This window comes from Epinephelus lanceolatus, chromosome 21, assembly GCF_041903045.1.
Source record: "Epinephelus lanceolatus isolate andai-2023 chromosome 21, ASM4190304v1, whole genome shotgun sequence".
Taxonomy (NCBI): Eukaryota; Metazoa; Chordata; class Actinopteri; order Perciformes; family Serranidae; genus Epinephelus; species Epinephelus lanceolatus.
This window is the reverse complement of record NC_135754.1, coordinates 38730673-38747804: the sequence shown is the minus strand read 5'-3', so window position 1 is coordinate 38747804 and position 17132 is coordinate 38730673. Positions and strand designations below refer to the sequence as shown.

At 41.7% G+C, this 17132-nt stretch overlaps 1 protein-coding gene across 2 annotated transcripts in view; it reads right to left on the bottom strand.

The window, feature by feature from the left end:
• The window catches only part of LOC117246796 (corticotropin-releasing factor receptor 1-like), a 99827-nt gene that overhangs the window by 30092 nt on the left and 52603 nt on the right, over positions 1 to 17132 (bottom strand). For both annotated transcript variants that reach the window (XM_033610770.2, XM_033610771.2), the window contains exons 6-8: positions 11703 to 11809; positions 2487 to 2607; positions 1638 to 1791 (exon numbers count right to left, since the gene is read on the bottom strand). In XM_033610770.2, the coding sequence (XP_033466661.1) occupies positions 1638 to 1791; positions 2487 to 2607; positions 11703 to 11809 (382 nt within the window). The remainder of the gene's footprint in view (positions 1 to 1637; positions 1792 to 2486; positions 2608 to 11702; positions 11810 to 17132) is intronic.

Sequence of the window (17132 nt, the reverse complement as noted above, 5' to 3'; positions counted from 1 at the left end):
CAACACGTTTACATGTCGTTTTCTATATGTTCTCTGACATTTATCCTAACAATATGAGGCGGTCTTTGTGGAAAAAAAGCTTGTTTAGTGGACTAACTTTGCACTTGAAGGTTGCCAGTTCACTTACGTTTTAACAGGTCTGACGCTACTATGCGGCCCGGCTGTATCTAGGCTAACTGCTAACATGCTAACTATTATTTTTCGTCACTAGTCACTTGAAACAAATTTAGGACGATAGGAGACAGGTTGAAATAAACCGAAATTTCCCTTTAAGCTTAGCAATATACCGTTGCCTCTCTGGTAGGGTTAGCATGCTAAAATAATCCTTTGCCATCTTATTATTAGCTAATTATTTGCAAGCTATAACTAATAATTTTAGCTAGCTAGCTAGCTAGCAATTCAAACGTGGAGACTTGAAGGCGCGGCTGCAGAGGCAGAATGACAGCGAACGAGCGAAGAAGTGGAGGGGAAAGTGCGCCTTGTTTCCCCTTTGGGGGCGTGGCTTTCAGATTAGGGCGTGTTGCGCTCTGTCTCTATAGTCAGCAGGCATATTCACACACAGTGGCCCACTAAATATCATTTTGAAACCTGGAAGCTAGAAACCTTTCTGCTACGTGTGCCAGATGAGATGTTCCATTGAATGAAGAGGCACAATCTTGGGGTCCATTATCTAGCTATCGTATCTGTGTCTACCAGGATCAACCAGAAGTATTGGCCTTAGCTCCTGGAGGCTGTCAGTCAGTTATAAATTAAGTAGAGAATAAATTTACTCCAAACAACTGGAGTTTTCAAACTGACAGTTCAACATTTGAAAATACACTTATTTAGCTCATATAAAGATCAGAACATTGATACCACTCTCACGTCTGTACGCTACGTACTGAGCTAGAGGCATGAGGGGATTAGCTTAGCTTAGCTTAGCTTAGCTTAGCATAAAGCCAGCTAGCCTGGCACATAAAAATTTATTTTGTCCCTTTTACATTTCTGTTTGTGAGTGGCTGAAACAAACAATATATAATGTGCTAATAACTGAGCTTTAGAGGTGCTGGTAGATGTGTTTTTAATGTTGGACAGAGCCTGGTTAGCTGTTTCCCTGTTTCCAGTCTTTATGCTAAGCTAAGCTAACTGCCCCCTGACTCTAGCTCCATACTTAATGTAAAGACACAAGAGTGGTATCAACATTCTCACAAAGTCAGTTGCTCTGTTTGTAAGATCAAAATCAAAAAAATCAAGTTGAGACTGAGACTGGGACATTAATAGTTAAACATCTGAGACAATTGATACCACTCTCATGTCCATATGCTAATTATTCAACTACAGCTGGGAGGTGATTAGCATAGCTTAGCATAAAGATGGGGGGAAACAGCTAGCCTGGAACACAACTCATTTTGTCCCTTTCTGTTTACGTACAGATTAAACAAACAATATCTAATATGTCACTGAGCTTTAGACGTGCTGGTAGATGTATCTTTGAGCTTTGGACAGAGGCGGGCTAGCTGTTACCCCCTGCTTCCATTCTTTATGCTAAGCTAAGCTAATCTTCCCTGTTCCATACTAGTTCCCGTTAAGTCTTTATATTTCTTGGTTTTCTCAAACAGCTGTAGTGATGCTAATCGTGCAGCAGTGAGTGTACGTACACCAGCCAATGCAGATGAACATCCACTTGCGCAGCTTGTCGGTGGAGTAGGTGAGGACGATGGCGGTGTGGAGGTAGCAGCCCTCGCCAAACATCCAGAAGAAGTTGGTGGAGTGGAAATAGTTGAAGGAGGCGGTGACCAGACGGCACCAAATCTAGAAAATCAAATGTTCAGTTTAACAGTTACTGTTATAAAGAAACACTTCTACATGTTTGCTCGTCGTATGCCGAGGGTTATTTAAAGGAGGTGAACTCATGCAGGAGATTTTGGATCTGCACCAGCAGAGTAAACAGACCTGTAGAGTCTGTGCCGAGGAGAATTCAAACTCTCCAGGTGCTTCATGGCAACTCAACATCTCACGTAATAAACACGTGAAACCTTATTCATGTGCTGTTATTCATGTGCCGTTTCCTGATTGGCTAATCTTGACTTGTGTGCCCTTCCAGAATAGTTTGTATTCATTCGTTTCTGCTTCAAATGCTTTTGTGTTTATTTCCTGAGTGCTGAGTGTTTGCAGCAAATTTGCACCGCACCTATTATTTGACGCTAATGAATGCAGCAGCTGTTTTTGAAGCACGAAACATCCTTGAAGCCACCAACAAAGAAGAGTTCTTCACCTCATTGAACAGAAGTCAGCTAGTGCGTATTCAAATGTGTTTTGGTGAAACATTTCTTTCATTAAAGGATAATTATTTTTAGCTGGCTGACAGGAAGTCAGAGGTGTGTGTGCAGGATGTCATGATCGATGAATAAGGCTGGTGTTATTCTGTATTTTCCTTATTGTCAGTAAATCTCATGTGTCAGTCCGTCCAAATAGTTCAAGTCCATCAAAGATGACGCGATACGTACCACGTTACTTTCGTGGACCTCTGGACTCATGGTCATTTGGACGATAAACCAGGTGGCGTTCCTCAGGATGAAGGCGGTGATGAGGTTCCAGTGGATGATGTTTCTCAGGCAGCGGATGCTCCTGTGAGACGAAAAGAGGACAATCAACTGATGCTTCTGCTTCTTTTTCAACACTTCCCCTGCGGTGTCCATGAAAAGAGCTCCATGTCCTACTAGGAGGAAAGATGACGAGGCAAACGTGACCAGACTGATGGAAAAACTGCTTTTGTCATGTTTTTTTAAACAGAAACATTAAATAACAGTGTGCAAGGTTCAGGGGAATTAAGTGGCATCAAGTGGTGAGGACTGCAGATTGCAACCAGCTGAAACTTCTCCTAGTTAGAATTCCTTCAGTCTTGTGCTCATTCTATTTCTGATCCAGACGTTCAGGAGGATTTTACTGTGAGCAGAATTATCTGCAGAGGTCTCGTCTTAAACAAACAGAGCGTTTGATTAAAACCAGTAGAAACACTGAATAAAGCAGTTTAACGTTGTAAATCAGAGATTCTCGACGCTGTTTGGCATGTACGAGACAGGTCACTGGCCCGCCACCTGCTAATGTGTGCTCACCTGTTTTCTCTGATGACCTCAGATCTAGATGTTCAGGAGGATTTTACCGAGAGTCGAATTATCCACAGAGGTCTCTTCTTCTCCAAAAGGAATGGACCTGACCCGGTGATTTAAACCGATAGGAACACTGAATAAAACAGTTTCATGTAAAAAATATGAATAAATAAGTCAGTATTTTTTTCATCACTCTTGTCGCAGATGGCTGCTAACTACAGTGGGCGATGCAAATGCCAATGTCCCTATCTAAAGACAGTGTTTGGTTTGTCCGTTCTGGGCTACTGTAGAAACATGGTGATGCAACATGGTGATCTCATGGTGAAGAGGGTCTGCTCCCTGTGTACACAAAAGCATGGAGGTATTTTTGTGTCTTTTTGTTGCAATCATATAAAACTGTTTTGAGAGCATATTTCTTGAACTGCAATCAAAAATCAAGTTTGTAAGTAAAAACGTTTTGCTTATAAATCAGTCCTCTCTGCTTGTGAGTTAAAGGTTTTCTTGCAAGTTCAACTGCACTTAATGGGCGGGGCCTACGCTGATGAATGAGAGAAGAGTTTCTATTGGTGGGTTTGACCTGGCTCCATACAGAGCGGGCTACACCCACGATTCCCTCTCTCCCACTGGAAACGCTCGACAGTCGGCCGTTACGCCGTCGAATAGTTCTACCCTGGCTAAACAAAAGCACTCTGCATGCACCAGTTCAAATAAAACATTCTTGCTATTATTGATTTTCGCCACAGCTCCCGCACTGAATTCCCCGTGAACTACAGAACTCCCATGTTGCTTTGCAAGCGTACTATCCTGATGTGTAGCATTTAAGAAGCAGGCTAAATGACATGATGTTGCACACTCTTGTACAGTAGGTGGCAGTATGCACCTTTAAATTGTTTGCAATCCGCCAATAAACCGAGAGAAGAAGAAAACAGAAATGCTTTGCAAGCTGTCATTCCGATTGAGACTGGCCAATAGAGACGTGTCTTACAGCTTTCAGTTTAGGCCCCGCCCACCAGGTTCAACTTTATACTCATAAAACTTTTTGACTTGCAAACGGAAAAAATGACTCGCAAACAAAACTTTAGGGTTTGCATTTTTTAATCAATTATTTTTTACTTGCAATATTGATTCTTCTGCTCTCAAATCTTTTTTTTTTTTTTGATCGCAAAACCTCCTCTGTTTGATTGAATAATAAAGAAACAAATGTTGCTCCATACAAACACAGTAACTCTTTTTTTGGGCGGTTTTACACTATAGAAAACTTACGTATTCACTGCTGCCAAAATATCGCCCTAAATCCTACACGCTGGACCTTTAAAGTCCAGTTAAAAATAAAACATACCCAAACTGACTGGAGTGAAATGAACTGCTCAACATTTTGGAAAATACAATTACTCTCGCTCTTGCAGAGAGTCTAATGAGAAACCTCGCACATGTACTCAGCGAGGTCCAGAGGGTGATTAGCTTAGCTTAGCATTAAGACAGGAAGCAGGTGTAAACAGCTAGCCAGGCACATAAAACCAAATTTTGTCCCTTTTACATTTTTGTTCATGTACGAATTAAACAAACAAAACATATGACATGTTATTTAATGAGCTTTAGGGGTGGTGGCAGGTTTTATCTTTGGATGGGCATTATGCTAAGCTAAGCTAAGCTAAGCACATCCTGGCTCTAGTTTCATCTACACAGACATGAGAGCAGTAAAGATATTCTCATTGTCTCAAACATCTGAATTAATCATCTCTTCCTACAGAGTTTGTGTGTTTTCATGTATTTTAAACAAAGACATGAAACTCAGCATATTCAGCCATTCATCCAGAGTGATATAACCCTGAAAGTAATCTCAGGAAAACGGAGAATGAAGATGATGAACATGAATAATGAAGAGATGTAGCCTCAAAGTAACATGTCCCGTTCCTCCCCAGTGCCCCTCACCACTAATATAACATGAAGCAACAATTCATTCCACTGTTTGCACTCTTGTTTGTGTCATGCCCCCAACGTCTGATGTTTTTTTAATGCTGTAAATAAATCGACCCGAGGATACAATTAAAAAATCTGCCTCGGAGAGAGCGGTCGAAAAATAGAAGCACACAACTGAACGGACAGAACAAACCAGCCTCGGTCAGGGCGGTGACAGCCTCGTTTGTTGTCACCAGCTGACGGCATTAACAGCCAGCGAACGGCTGCCTCCTCCTCCTCCTCTTCCTCCTCCTTCAGCCAAACCATGAATCACACGATTTATTTTTTAACATGCATCAATTCTTAATAGGTGTCACTTGCACTGGCTTTGTGCTGACTGAGCAGACGTGCATGAGCAAGATTTTTCCACTGACTCTGGGCCTTTTTACCTTTTATTAAGCATGGAGCTCTTAAAGGAAACAGCCTCATTAACACAACAACACGCAGAGACATGCTGCTGCAGTGTTCATAATTATAATATCACACAGGAGTAAAAAGAAAAGCAGCCTTACGGGTACAAAAACATATAAATGTATGTCTTATACATCTTAATGTGCCACAAACGAGCAGCTAATTTCCCCTCACTGTATCACAGTGTTACTGGAGCTGCCATTAGTATTATAAAGGACTGTCATGCCAGAAGCGTTTTTTCCAAACAGTCGTATTCATTACGCCGTGTGACCTCACTTCCTTTGGCATCCTGCCAGCGGGGTCAGCTCGGCCTGATGGGTATTAATTAAGAGGAAACACTCCTGCAGACAAGCCTTTGACAAAGACACGGAGAAATAAATAGAATATACAGCTGTTCTTATCCTCTGTCGCTGATAATTGTTCGGCTGTTTCTTCTTCTAGCAGCTGCAGTATATTAACACTAACAAAGCTATATTGAATTTTACATTCTTTTATATCACTAACATCTAAGTGAGAGAGTGAGTTTAGTGTGGCTGCACCTTGTCTGTGGGATGCTCTTCCTCAAGGTCTGCTCATCCTTTTATAAAAGCGCTTCCTGGTGTCTCATAATATGTTTTATGAATATGTTCTTTTATCTGTACATGAATTTCATCACTGCTTTTGTTGCTCTTTATCATTGCTTATTATTAACTTCTGGGTGTTCGTGTCCTTGGCTGTTTCGAAATTTGCTTATGAATGGTGATACTGCGCTGCTGCTACAGTTGTGCAATACTCCTGTATAGTGTGCGTGTCACCTTTATGATTTAAAATATTATAATGCATATTGTTTTCATTATAAGACAAGACAAGATAAAAGATTTCATTGAGACCTGAGGGGAGACTCTCAGTGACAGGATAAAAGCTCAGAAAAGATAAAGAACAATTTAAATAAAATGAATAAAACATCAAGTAATTAAAATAAAGTAAATTAAGAAGCCTCATGCCATACATTAAAGACATTAACATAACTTATATTTATACAAAAGAAGTCCAGTAGTGCACCTCTGGCTGCCATTAAGTACACATACATTTACAAATGTTGTTCAAGAAGGAGAAAACCTGCAGCTACCAGAACACACTGCTCCGCACCGGACCAGTAAATGCTCCCGCTGGTGGTTAACGTAACGTGTCTGAAACACTGGTGGCCAGCTGGTAAGAAACAGCCTCGATCTCTTACAGTTAAACGGCGAGCCAAATGTGTTTCTGAGGTGATAAATAGGCAAGTCAGTGATAGGATCTTGGTTTATATTTGATCAGCGCTGCTCAGTTCTACCGCTCGATCTCAGTGTTTTCGGTGTTTTCACGTCCTGTTCACAAACTCTCACAAGTAAAGCTAAACAGGGCACTAAAATACGTTTTTTAAAAACATTTTAGGCAGGAAGAGCAATAACTTAATCTTAATATCTAGCACCTAGTTTTACCCTTTGATCGGATTTTGGTCTGAGTGTAAGAGAGGGGGGGGCGAGTCTGCTTCTCAATCTGCTTCTGCACTGTTGTCTTTGTGGTGGCAGCATGGATGGCGGGTAATACAAAAACGTGGAAGTACAGCCTCTAGTTTGAGAAACAACCAGCGTAACTCTGCTGGATGACGTGTTGTGCATCAGTTAGACTGACTGTTCATGCGGTTGTATGTGTGAGTGTCTCCATTCATGAATGCTTATTAAAACTCAAGAAAGACAGCCGACGTGTGAAGACTTTCTTTAAACTGTTCATTAAATAGTAGTTTTGCCACCACACATCATCTGGCAACGTTTCGCACTGTCACGATATGAAGCGGGCTGAAAACTGGTGGTGTGTCCCTTTGAGTGGTAACACAGTGAGAAAAATCAAATCATGTAAATAAATCAGAAATTCTGATGCACAGAGCTGCATCTCTAATCGTTTTATAATCACTCTGAATCAGAATCAAATTGACTTACGAGGTGCCTACAGATGGGCGGCACGGTGGTGTGGTGGTTAGCACTGTCGCCTCACAGCAAGAGGATTGCTGGTTTGATCCCAGGTGTGGGAGCCCTTCTGTGCAGAGTTTGCATGTTCTCCCCATGTCAGCGTGGGTTTTCTCCGGCTTCCTCCCACCACTAGTGTATAGTGATGGGATTTCTCGTTCACTTTGAAGAGCTGGTTCAAAGATGCGGTTCGTTTGTTCATTTTTTTATTTATTTTTTTGCTGTGTGTGTTCGTGAGTTCAACAACAAATCACATTGCTAATTTATCACATCACGTGATCTGGATATTGTAACATGGACCCAGAATAGACTCCGCAGATATAAAGTTTGGTGTAGCCATAGCAACGCGCTTTATAAACAACAAGTAGTGATGTGACGTTTGCAAACGAGCCGAGTCTTTAAACCGGCTCTTTGAAGTGAACGGGTGAGCGGCTGCTGTCTTTCTCCCTCACAAACTAGTCTCTCTCAACTTGTTCCGGATCAAATAATCTGAAATGAATGGATACAGAGTCAATTAACGCAAAAAACAAAGAATTTAGGAACTGGCTCGTTCACTTCAAATAGCCGGTTCAAAGACTCGGCTCGTTCACGTACGTCACATCACTACTAGTGTATCATTTTATATATAATATTCTGTGTGTGCAGTATACGTAATATACACAAACTATATAGGAAAAGATACAATACATTGTAGTATATATATTTAAGATAGAAGAGAATACTATACTCTTCTATACTATACTCATTATCATTCATTTTTAAACTGATACACCTTCGTATAATTGTGTTATATGCACATCATGTCTAAAAGATTGACTCAGTAATATATCCTCATTGTTTGAAGCTATAGTGTAATTTCTTATTTTATTTTCTAATGACTTTGTTTAAATAGCTCTTAACTCGTTTTCTTACCTCTTAGCCATGTTGACTGTATGTCAGAGGAAAAGCATTTGAGTTTGTTTTTTATCTGCCTGTAAAATATTTTCGATGACTCATGTTTCTCTCCCCCCTCCCATCATATAAATCTGTCTTCGTTAGTGTGGAGGTCGGTGCAGCAGCAGCGATATCGCGGGGTCAGAGGTGTGTTTGAGTATCCACCGCCAAAAAAATCTTGTTTATATTTTCAAAGACCGGCTGTGGTCTAATTTATTAATGCCTTCCTCTTCCTGGTCTGCCAACACAGGTGAAGGAGGTGTGTGTGTGAAGGTGAGCAGGTCGCTCTCGTGCTCGTTACATCAGACCCCTGAACAATTTGATTAATTTCCTCTTGAAGTTGGAGCCTGGCTGCAGATGGAGTTTCAAAGAGACGAAGATAATTCCAGCTTGCAGGGTAAAGAGTAAAGAACAGGTCTCATTTAGTTTCATGCATATTAAGTGTTAGGTGACTGACAGTTGAAGCACTCCTGGACATCCCACACAAACTCCTCTGGTTGAGTCATCAGAACAAAAGAAGCTCTGTGAGAAAATATCTGGTTTGTAGCTACTGATGGTGCAGTTGGCTTGTTTTTCTTAAGTTAGGCGCGTCGACGCACATCAGCAAACTGTCACATCCCGACGGCACCGACTCAAAAGCCGTCAGTTCAGCAGGTTCAGTCTGCGAAAGTCCCGCATCATCAGTGTTTATGAGGTTTATAATAACAGCTCATATAAAACCACGTCTGCAACAGAGGAAATGCAACATCAACCTTTCAGAGAGCCTTTAACCAGGAGGCAACATGCTGTGTGTATAAAGGCTGCACCATGTCAGGAGAATATGTGATATTTGATAACGCTGTTTAATACTGTGATGAGATAAATAAACAGATATGAAAGTGTGCTCACTTCTGCTTTTCTGTTGCTTTCATTTACCTCTAAAACACAAACAATTGTTAAATCAAAGGAGCAGTGTGTAAGTGGTGTTTAGTGGCATCTAGCATCTCCTGGTTAGAATTCCTCCAGTGTTCATTTTTCAGGACGGTTTTACAAAAAAAAAAAAAAATAATCAAAAATAATCAGCAGATAAGAGATCTCTTCCTCTCCACAACAAACAGACCAGGGGTCTCATTTATAAACACTGCATTCGCACAAAACGAGGCCCTGACCGCCTCTCTGGGCACTGAGCTCATGTGTGTGCATTTGCATGAGACCGTGAGACATGGGCACCGCCTTCATGTGTGTTCACGTGCTTTCAAAGGTCAGAGCTACAGGCTACAATGAGGCTAAAAACAGAGTTCAAATGAGGTTTTTCCAAACAACTTTTTATGTCGGGGCTTCAGGACACTTGGATCACTACGGACGAGCAGTATGGAGATATTTTGTGGTTTCAATGATGTGTTTTTGGACGTTTGAATCTGGGGCGCCGTCAGCCTCCATTAGGTGGAGTTGTGTTGCTACCTCCTCTCCCCTTGGATCTCTGCAAGTGATGTGAGGACTCTAAAACTTCACCTGAGCCTCCCTCGGCATATGGGTGAGTAGATAATGGCTGAATTTTCATTTTTGCGTGCACTGTCCCTTTAAGACTTTAGGATAAACAAACACTCCTGAAACTTTGCACAGTTCAGTCCGATCACCTGATCGTTTTATCTCAATACTTCATCCATGTTTCTGATTATATCGATTGTAACATGGAGGTTAACAACACTCCTCCTCTGCTCGTAGCTGGGTGTGTATATCTTCTTACTTTTGTTTGTGGTACTCCACTACACTTAGTCCAATGAACTAACAGCAAGTATGTAAACAAGTATGAGCTTAAACAGAGGAGCGTCTGTCCTGCAGAGGTTTGACATTTGAAAACTGGGGCCAATCATAATGCAGGACATCGTCTCAACATGTAGGACGCGGGACAAGGGACATATATGCTGTGCAGTCCTGCATACACGTGACTGAACACACCCAGCTGAGCTGACGGATGCTACGCCAAAGATTTGTTTATATGACAAAACATTCAAAAGTTTAAATGATTTCAACTTCCGGATGAGTTTTGGAGGAATTTAAATAAACTGTGCAGACAGCTGACGGCTGTCGTCGTATTTAGAGCCATCAAGCAGACCAAAGTGGGGCAGCAGTGGATCAGCAGGCACAGGCACTCATTCACTCATTTCAGGATTCGATCCCTGACTCCTCACGTCAAAGTGTCTTTTGCACAAAACTGAACGGCTCCTTCGTTATTGTTCATTTATTCTATTTATGTTTCTTGACCGTTGCAGGACTTGCTTTGATCTTTTAATGGCTCTTAATGTGTTTACTGTTGTGCACCAACATATATAACAAAATCCATGGTAATACACCTGATTGTGGTGCATGGTAGAACGTCAGATGAAAGCAGATACAAATGCAGTTAATTTCCATTTTAATTCCTTTAAGCTATCTGAGTGAGAAACCTACAGACCTGAACATAACCCTCTAGCAGTGTTAACCTATCCAGGACAGTCTTGTGTTTCTGAACTCAGAGCCATTTCTATTCTGTCTCACTGTCACCGTACACAAGCTTAAAATGCTCCAGCTGCCATTTCACTGTTTTTGAGGATGAACTTTTCAACGGCCTTGAAAATCCAGCTCTTCTCTGCGCTGTAATCCTTTCCCCTCTCTGCCTCCGGTTCTGCAACACTGAGCAGCAGTGTCAACCTTTCTCTCCATCACAGTGGCAGCGGAAACCTTCCCCTAAATGGTTCTCAATCTCATTAAAAAGTGAAGAAGGTGAGTAATAAATGCCAAACTCCTTCACTACCCTGATGCCATTTTTAGCTGGCCGACACTTGTCCTTCCTCCCTCCCCCTCCCCCTCTCCCTCCCCGTCCGAGCCCCACAGACATGGGTTGTGCATAAACGCTGTCCTGTAGAGCTTCTATTTATTATGTCTCTCTGTGGCCTTTCATGCTTTTCTCACCCCCCGGGGGTGCCTCTGGGATCGATAACAGTCCTGGCTGTTGAGGGTGCTAAGACCTTTCTGTCGTTAACGCTCGGTTTATTTCAGTTTGCCAGAGAAACCCACTCCACCTCCACCGCTCGTCCCAGCAGGCCTCCACAACACTGCTTCCTCTCTGAGATGGGTCTATTATTCCCATTCGAGGGGGAAATGTGCCCTAGTTTTTGCGGGCGTCTAAACCCCTTTACATCCATGGGATTGAGATAGGGAAGGTTTCATCCCATGACCAAATGGTTTTTGAATAAGAACGAGAGGCGCTTTGAAACGAGGGATCTCGAGGATGCTGACGTTTCTGTCACATCAAGGAGGTCTTTAGGATTATCAGCGGACTGGTGGCAGTGGGACCAACACTTACCTCAAACACAAGAAGAGGAAGAAGGCTACGAGCAGAGCCACCATGGAGATGCAGTGACCCAGGAAGTTTATGATCACAGCTATTTGGTAGTGCATCTTGCCTTTTTTCTGCAGGGAGAGAGAGAGAGAGAGAGAGAGAAAGAAACGGAGGATGAGCCCTTCTGATTTACAGAAACAATATTCTCAGAATAATAAAGGAAAATCCTCTTTGGTCTACTTCTCTTTTTTTAGAGCCGACTCCTGCAGTGGTTGTGAACAGAGGCGGCTTTAGAAACTTTTAAAATAAAACATGAGAGGAAATGTGTTAAGACTCACTGGGGAGCTTCTTGGCAGCAATAAAATGTACATTACTAATAGCTGCGCTGTTTATTCAGAATAGGAAGTCAATTCAATTTCTTAATAACATCAATAAATAGAAACTATTTGTAACTCCAAACACCCACAGCCAGAGCAGGGACAGATTGCAAGGAAGATGACGTCTGTACAAATATGTTAATGTCCTCCGACCCTCCAACACAGCAGACGTTTTACTCATTTTGTCTCTTTGTATTTGATTTTTTGTGTCTTTGTGGTCATTTCTTTGTTTCTTTGTACTCGTTCTGTGTCCTTGTGCTTGATTTGTATCTCTGTACGGTCATTTTATTTTTTGGGGGGTCGGTTAACACTAACTCTTTGTGGTTGCTGTTTGTCTCTTTTCTATCTGTGGTCATTTTTTGTTTCTTTAAACTTGTTTTGTGTCGGGGGTTTTTTGGTCTCTTTGAGGTCAGTTTGAATGTGTGTGATTGCTTTGTATCTACTGGTGATGAATTCTGCATCTTTCTGTGGTTGATTCTAGTCTCTTTGTATTAATTTCCTGTCTCTTTGTATTTGTTTGTTGTCTCTGTGGTTGTTTTATGTATTTTTTTCTTTGTACTTTTGTATGTTTGATGTTGATATTTGTGTCTTTGTGGTAGTTTTGTATTTCTTTGTGGTCATTTTGCACCTTTTTGTGGAAGATTTTTAGCTGTGTGTGGTCATATGGTGTCAATATGTGGTCATTTTTCATCCATTTGTGATCCTCTGACATGTCTCTGTGGTCATTTTTTCTCCTTTCTGTGTTGATTTCAGTCTCATTTTTGTTTCTTTGTACTCGTTCTGTATCCTTGTGCTTGATTTTTGTCTCCTTGTTGTCAGTTTCCATGTCTTTGAGGTTGTTTTGTATATGTGTGGTCATTTTAAACGTTTTGTGGTTGCTGTTTGTTTCTCACAGGCTGGAGTCGAACCCAGGCCGCTGCGGCAACAGCCTTGTACATGGGGCGCCTGCTCTATCCACTAAGCCACCGACGCCCCCTCTGTTGTTGTTTTACATATTTTGTCTTTGTACTTTTGTATGTTTGATGTTGATATTTGTGTCTTTGTGGTAGTTTTGCACCTTTTTGTGGATGATTTTTTTTTGTCTCTTTGCAGTTATTTTTTGTCAATTTGTGGTCACATGGTATCAATTTGTGGTCATTTTTCATCCATTTGAAGTCATCTGACATGTCTGTGGTCATTTTTGTTTCTTCATGGTCGGTTCACATTTCTTTGCCATTGATTTTTGTCACTGCGTGGTCATTTTGCTCCTTTCTGTAGTTGATTTCGGCCTCTTTGCAGTTGATTTTTGTCTGTGTGGTTGTTTTTTGTTTTTTTGTACTGGTTTTGTCTCTTTGCAGTTGATTTTTGTCTCTGTGATCAGTTAATATCTCCTCGTGGTTGTTTTGTATCTATTTGTGGTGGCTGTGTATCACTCTGTTGATCTTCGTACAGGAAACATCAGCAGTCACACAGAGGTTGTGCTCCCAGAGTCCTGGTCCTGTAGTTGTTCGGCCTGTTGAGTAATCCATCCATAAACCACCTACCTATCAGCCTACCTATAACTCTTGAGGTTTTAAAACATGAACACTGGGAGGCTTGTGAGCGTGCGCACACTCACACATATAAATCATCCACTGAGTCTTCTGGTGCTGCTGCTGAAGGTTTTACACAGAACAAAGACACATCTTGGTCTGAATCGCTGCCTGAGACCACTGTGACTGTCTGTGACTCAGATATCCATTGTGATCGGATTTCCCCCACACTACCAACAGTAATCTGTGCTGTAAGTGGATTTATGTAACCTACTGGTGTCTACGCCCAGATTAAATGTGGACATGTTTAATCTCCGCCCCTCCCACCCTGAAGTACGTCATCCCATTCACTTTAGTTTGCTGCAGCAGCTCTTTAACTCTTCCTCAGTCTGCAGAGGACTAATCACACCAAGGCTTTCCCTTCTGGTGCCTCACTGTAGCTGCATCAGTGTCTGTGTGATGCTTCGTTAATACTTCACATATTTGTGGGACTGCTTCTCTGAAAAACAGGAAAATTATTTCTTTGTGACTGCCCTCAAAAACGACTGTTACAAAACAAGTCATATGAGTGTTTCCTGATCGGCCACCTCTGGGGTTGTTGTGCTGCTGCCGTGGTCCTGCCAGATGCCTCCTGCTGCTGCTGCCATCATTAGTCATTAGTCATACTTCTACTGTTATTATACACATATGACTATTGTCACACATGTATACTGTCAGATATTAGTACATACTTTCAACATATTGTACCACAGTAGCCAGAACTATAACTATAATATTATTACTTTCAATAATGTTGTTGTAAGCTACTCTCATTACCTGCATCTCTCTCTCTCTCTCTCTCTCTCTCTCTCTCTGTCTCATTGTGTCATGCGGATTACTGTTAATTTATTATGCTGATCTGTTCTGTACGACATCTATTGCACGTCTGTCCGTCCTGGAAGAGGGATCCCTCCTCAGTTGCTCTTCCTGAGGTTTCTACCGTTTTTTTTCCCCGTTAAAGGGTTTTTTGGGGAGTTTTTCCTGATCAGCTGTGAGGGTCATAAGGACAGAGGGATGTCGTATGCTGTAAAGCCCTGTGAGGCAAATTGTGATGTGTGATATTGGGCTTTATAAATAAAATTGATTGACTGATTGATTGATGGGGTTGAGGTATGAATTATTTTAGGGTGGGTAAAGACTGACGTCGTGTCTCTCAGTATGTAAGTCGATTCTTCAAGTCTAAAATACTCACAAGTCATAATCATTGCTGTCTGCATCAAATGCACTTTGAAGGGTTGGGTCATCTTTTCTACTTTCATATTGTTCATATGTGGTCACGTGACATCGCCAGTAGGTGATCCAATCACCAGGAGCCGGTGGGAACAGACGTGGACGGGGGTCTCCTGTTTTTGTAAGTTAAGCATTGAGCCCTTGATTTAAATCTGCCGTTGTCCATTTTAAGCATGTTTTGGAAGAGTTGGTAATAAAGTTCAGCAGCTTGTTTCCCAAATGTGATTATTGAGGACCGTTTATAGGTGAATGAACACATTAATAACCACCTTAAAGGGGAACTAATAAAACCTGGGCCCTATGTTCAGATCTGCTTTTGTCTAAATGAGTGATAGGATGTTCAATATGTGACATGTCTCCAGTATGAAGCTAGGGCTGACCTGCGGGCGCTCATCACATTCAAATGGCTCATCCAGATCCAGTTGGTCAAAATCGGGTAAAGATTCAGCCATGACTACTCTAAACAGAGGAACTCCTGGCGTTTGTAAGGTCACTCCAGCGGTAACTTCCTGCAACAACTCAAATCTGGCAAGACGTGAGATTTCAGAGCCAGACTTTCGCTCTCTGAGTGAGTGTTTTGACTTGCCACAACAAACATGTCTGAATTTGTACCCGATTTTGACCAACTGGATCTGGATGAGCCATTCGAATTTGATGAGCGCCCGTGTATTTGAACACGGAGTACACGTACGTACACGGACGCAGAGCTCATTGAAACTGAAGAGCGGACGAGGAGAGAGAGGGAGCAGCAACAGGCAGAGGAACATGTCTGAATCCAGCTAAAGGTAAACACACACGTTCATTTCTCCTTTCCGTTATGTTGTCAGATAATTATACTAACAATCCGAACCTATCTGTGTGAAAAAAATGCACTTTTAGTGGACGTATTTTGACGTTGTTTGACGCTGTCTGAGTGCCCTATTATTTAATATAGCGCGCGCTCACGGGCTGCAGGCAGGTCAGCCCTAGCTTCATACTGGAGACATGTCACATATTGAACATCCTATCACTCATTTAGACAAAAGCAGATCTGAACATAGGGCCCAGGTTGAAAACAACATTAGTTCCCCTTTAATAATAACAGTCATCAGGCAATATTCAAAAAATGTTTTGTGACAGGGAGTGGGGAAAATAAAATCTAAAAAAACATAATGTTCATATAACTTTGAAAAGTGTGTCTATTCAATTGGCCAAAGGGGGGCGCTATAGCAACCCATTGAAATGTCAAACTTTGAATGGGCATATCTCATGCCCCGTATGTGGTAGAGACATGAAACTTTGCACAGAGATGCCTCTCCTCATGAGGAACACATTTGCCTCAAGAACCCATAACTTCCGCTTATATAGATTTTCCGCCATTTTGAATTTTTTGAAAAACACTTCAAATGGATCTCTTCCTAGGAAGTTTGAGCGATCTGCATGAAACTGGGTGAACATAATCTAGGGACCAATATCTAAAGTTCCCTCTTGGCAAAAGTTGGAAAACTTACTAAAACTGAGCTTCTATAAGGCAATGAATATTGCGGAGGGCGTGGCTCATCACATAAAGGTGTATAACATCTCAAGGGTTTCACCCATCACCACGCAACTTTGTAGGCATATGACCACACATAATCTGAGGGGACCCCTCCATTATTGACCCCATCAAACAAAATGGGGGCGCTAGAGAGCTCATTTCTTATCTAGGCCTAACCGCCATATGGATTTTTACTAAACTTGGTAGATATGTAGAACAGGACGCCTCAAGGTGACTGGAGAAATTTAACTCTAATTGGCAACTGGGTGGCGCTATAACAACAGAAAAATGCTTCAAAATGGCTAAAATGCGACCGATCGCTGTGGCTCCCCCTGTGGACCAATGTCTAATGTTTGGTATGACTAAGTCATGGTATGGTATGCTGCTGCAACAAGGGCTAGCTGCACCTTTCCCATGTGAACTACCAGTGCGCCCCACTTTGAAGTCAATACAACATATAAACACTTTAACTATCTGCCTTTCAACGTGCTACCTCAACTACTAATGTACAGTTTTAGCCCACTAACTATCCCACTATTGGCAATGGTACTACTGTACTTTCAATAAAGCAATCGTACTATCAGATTCACAAACACTCTGTCTGAATACATTGCTCTTCTTAATGGGTTCAGTTGACTATTTAATCTGCAATTTCCTATGACCTGTATCCCAAACACACACCATGTGAAACTGTACGTGGGCAACTGTGCACTCAGTGGGTACGAACTAGTATTTACATACTTTGACTTAACTATGAGGATATTTACTTGTAATGGAGTAT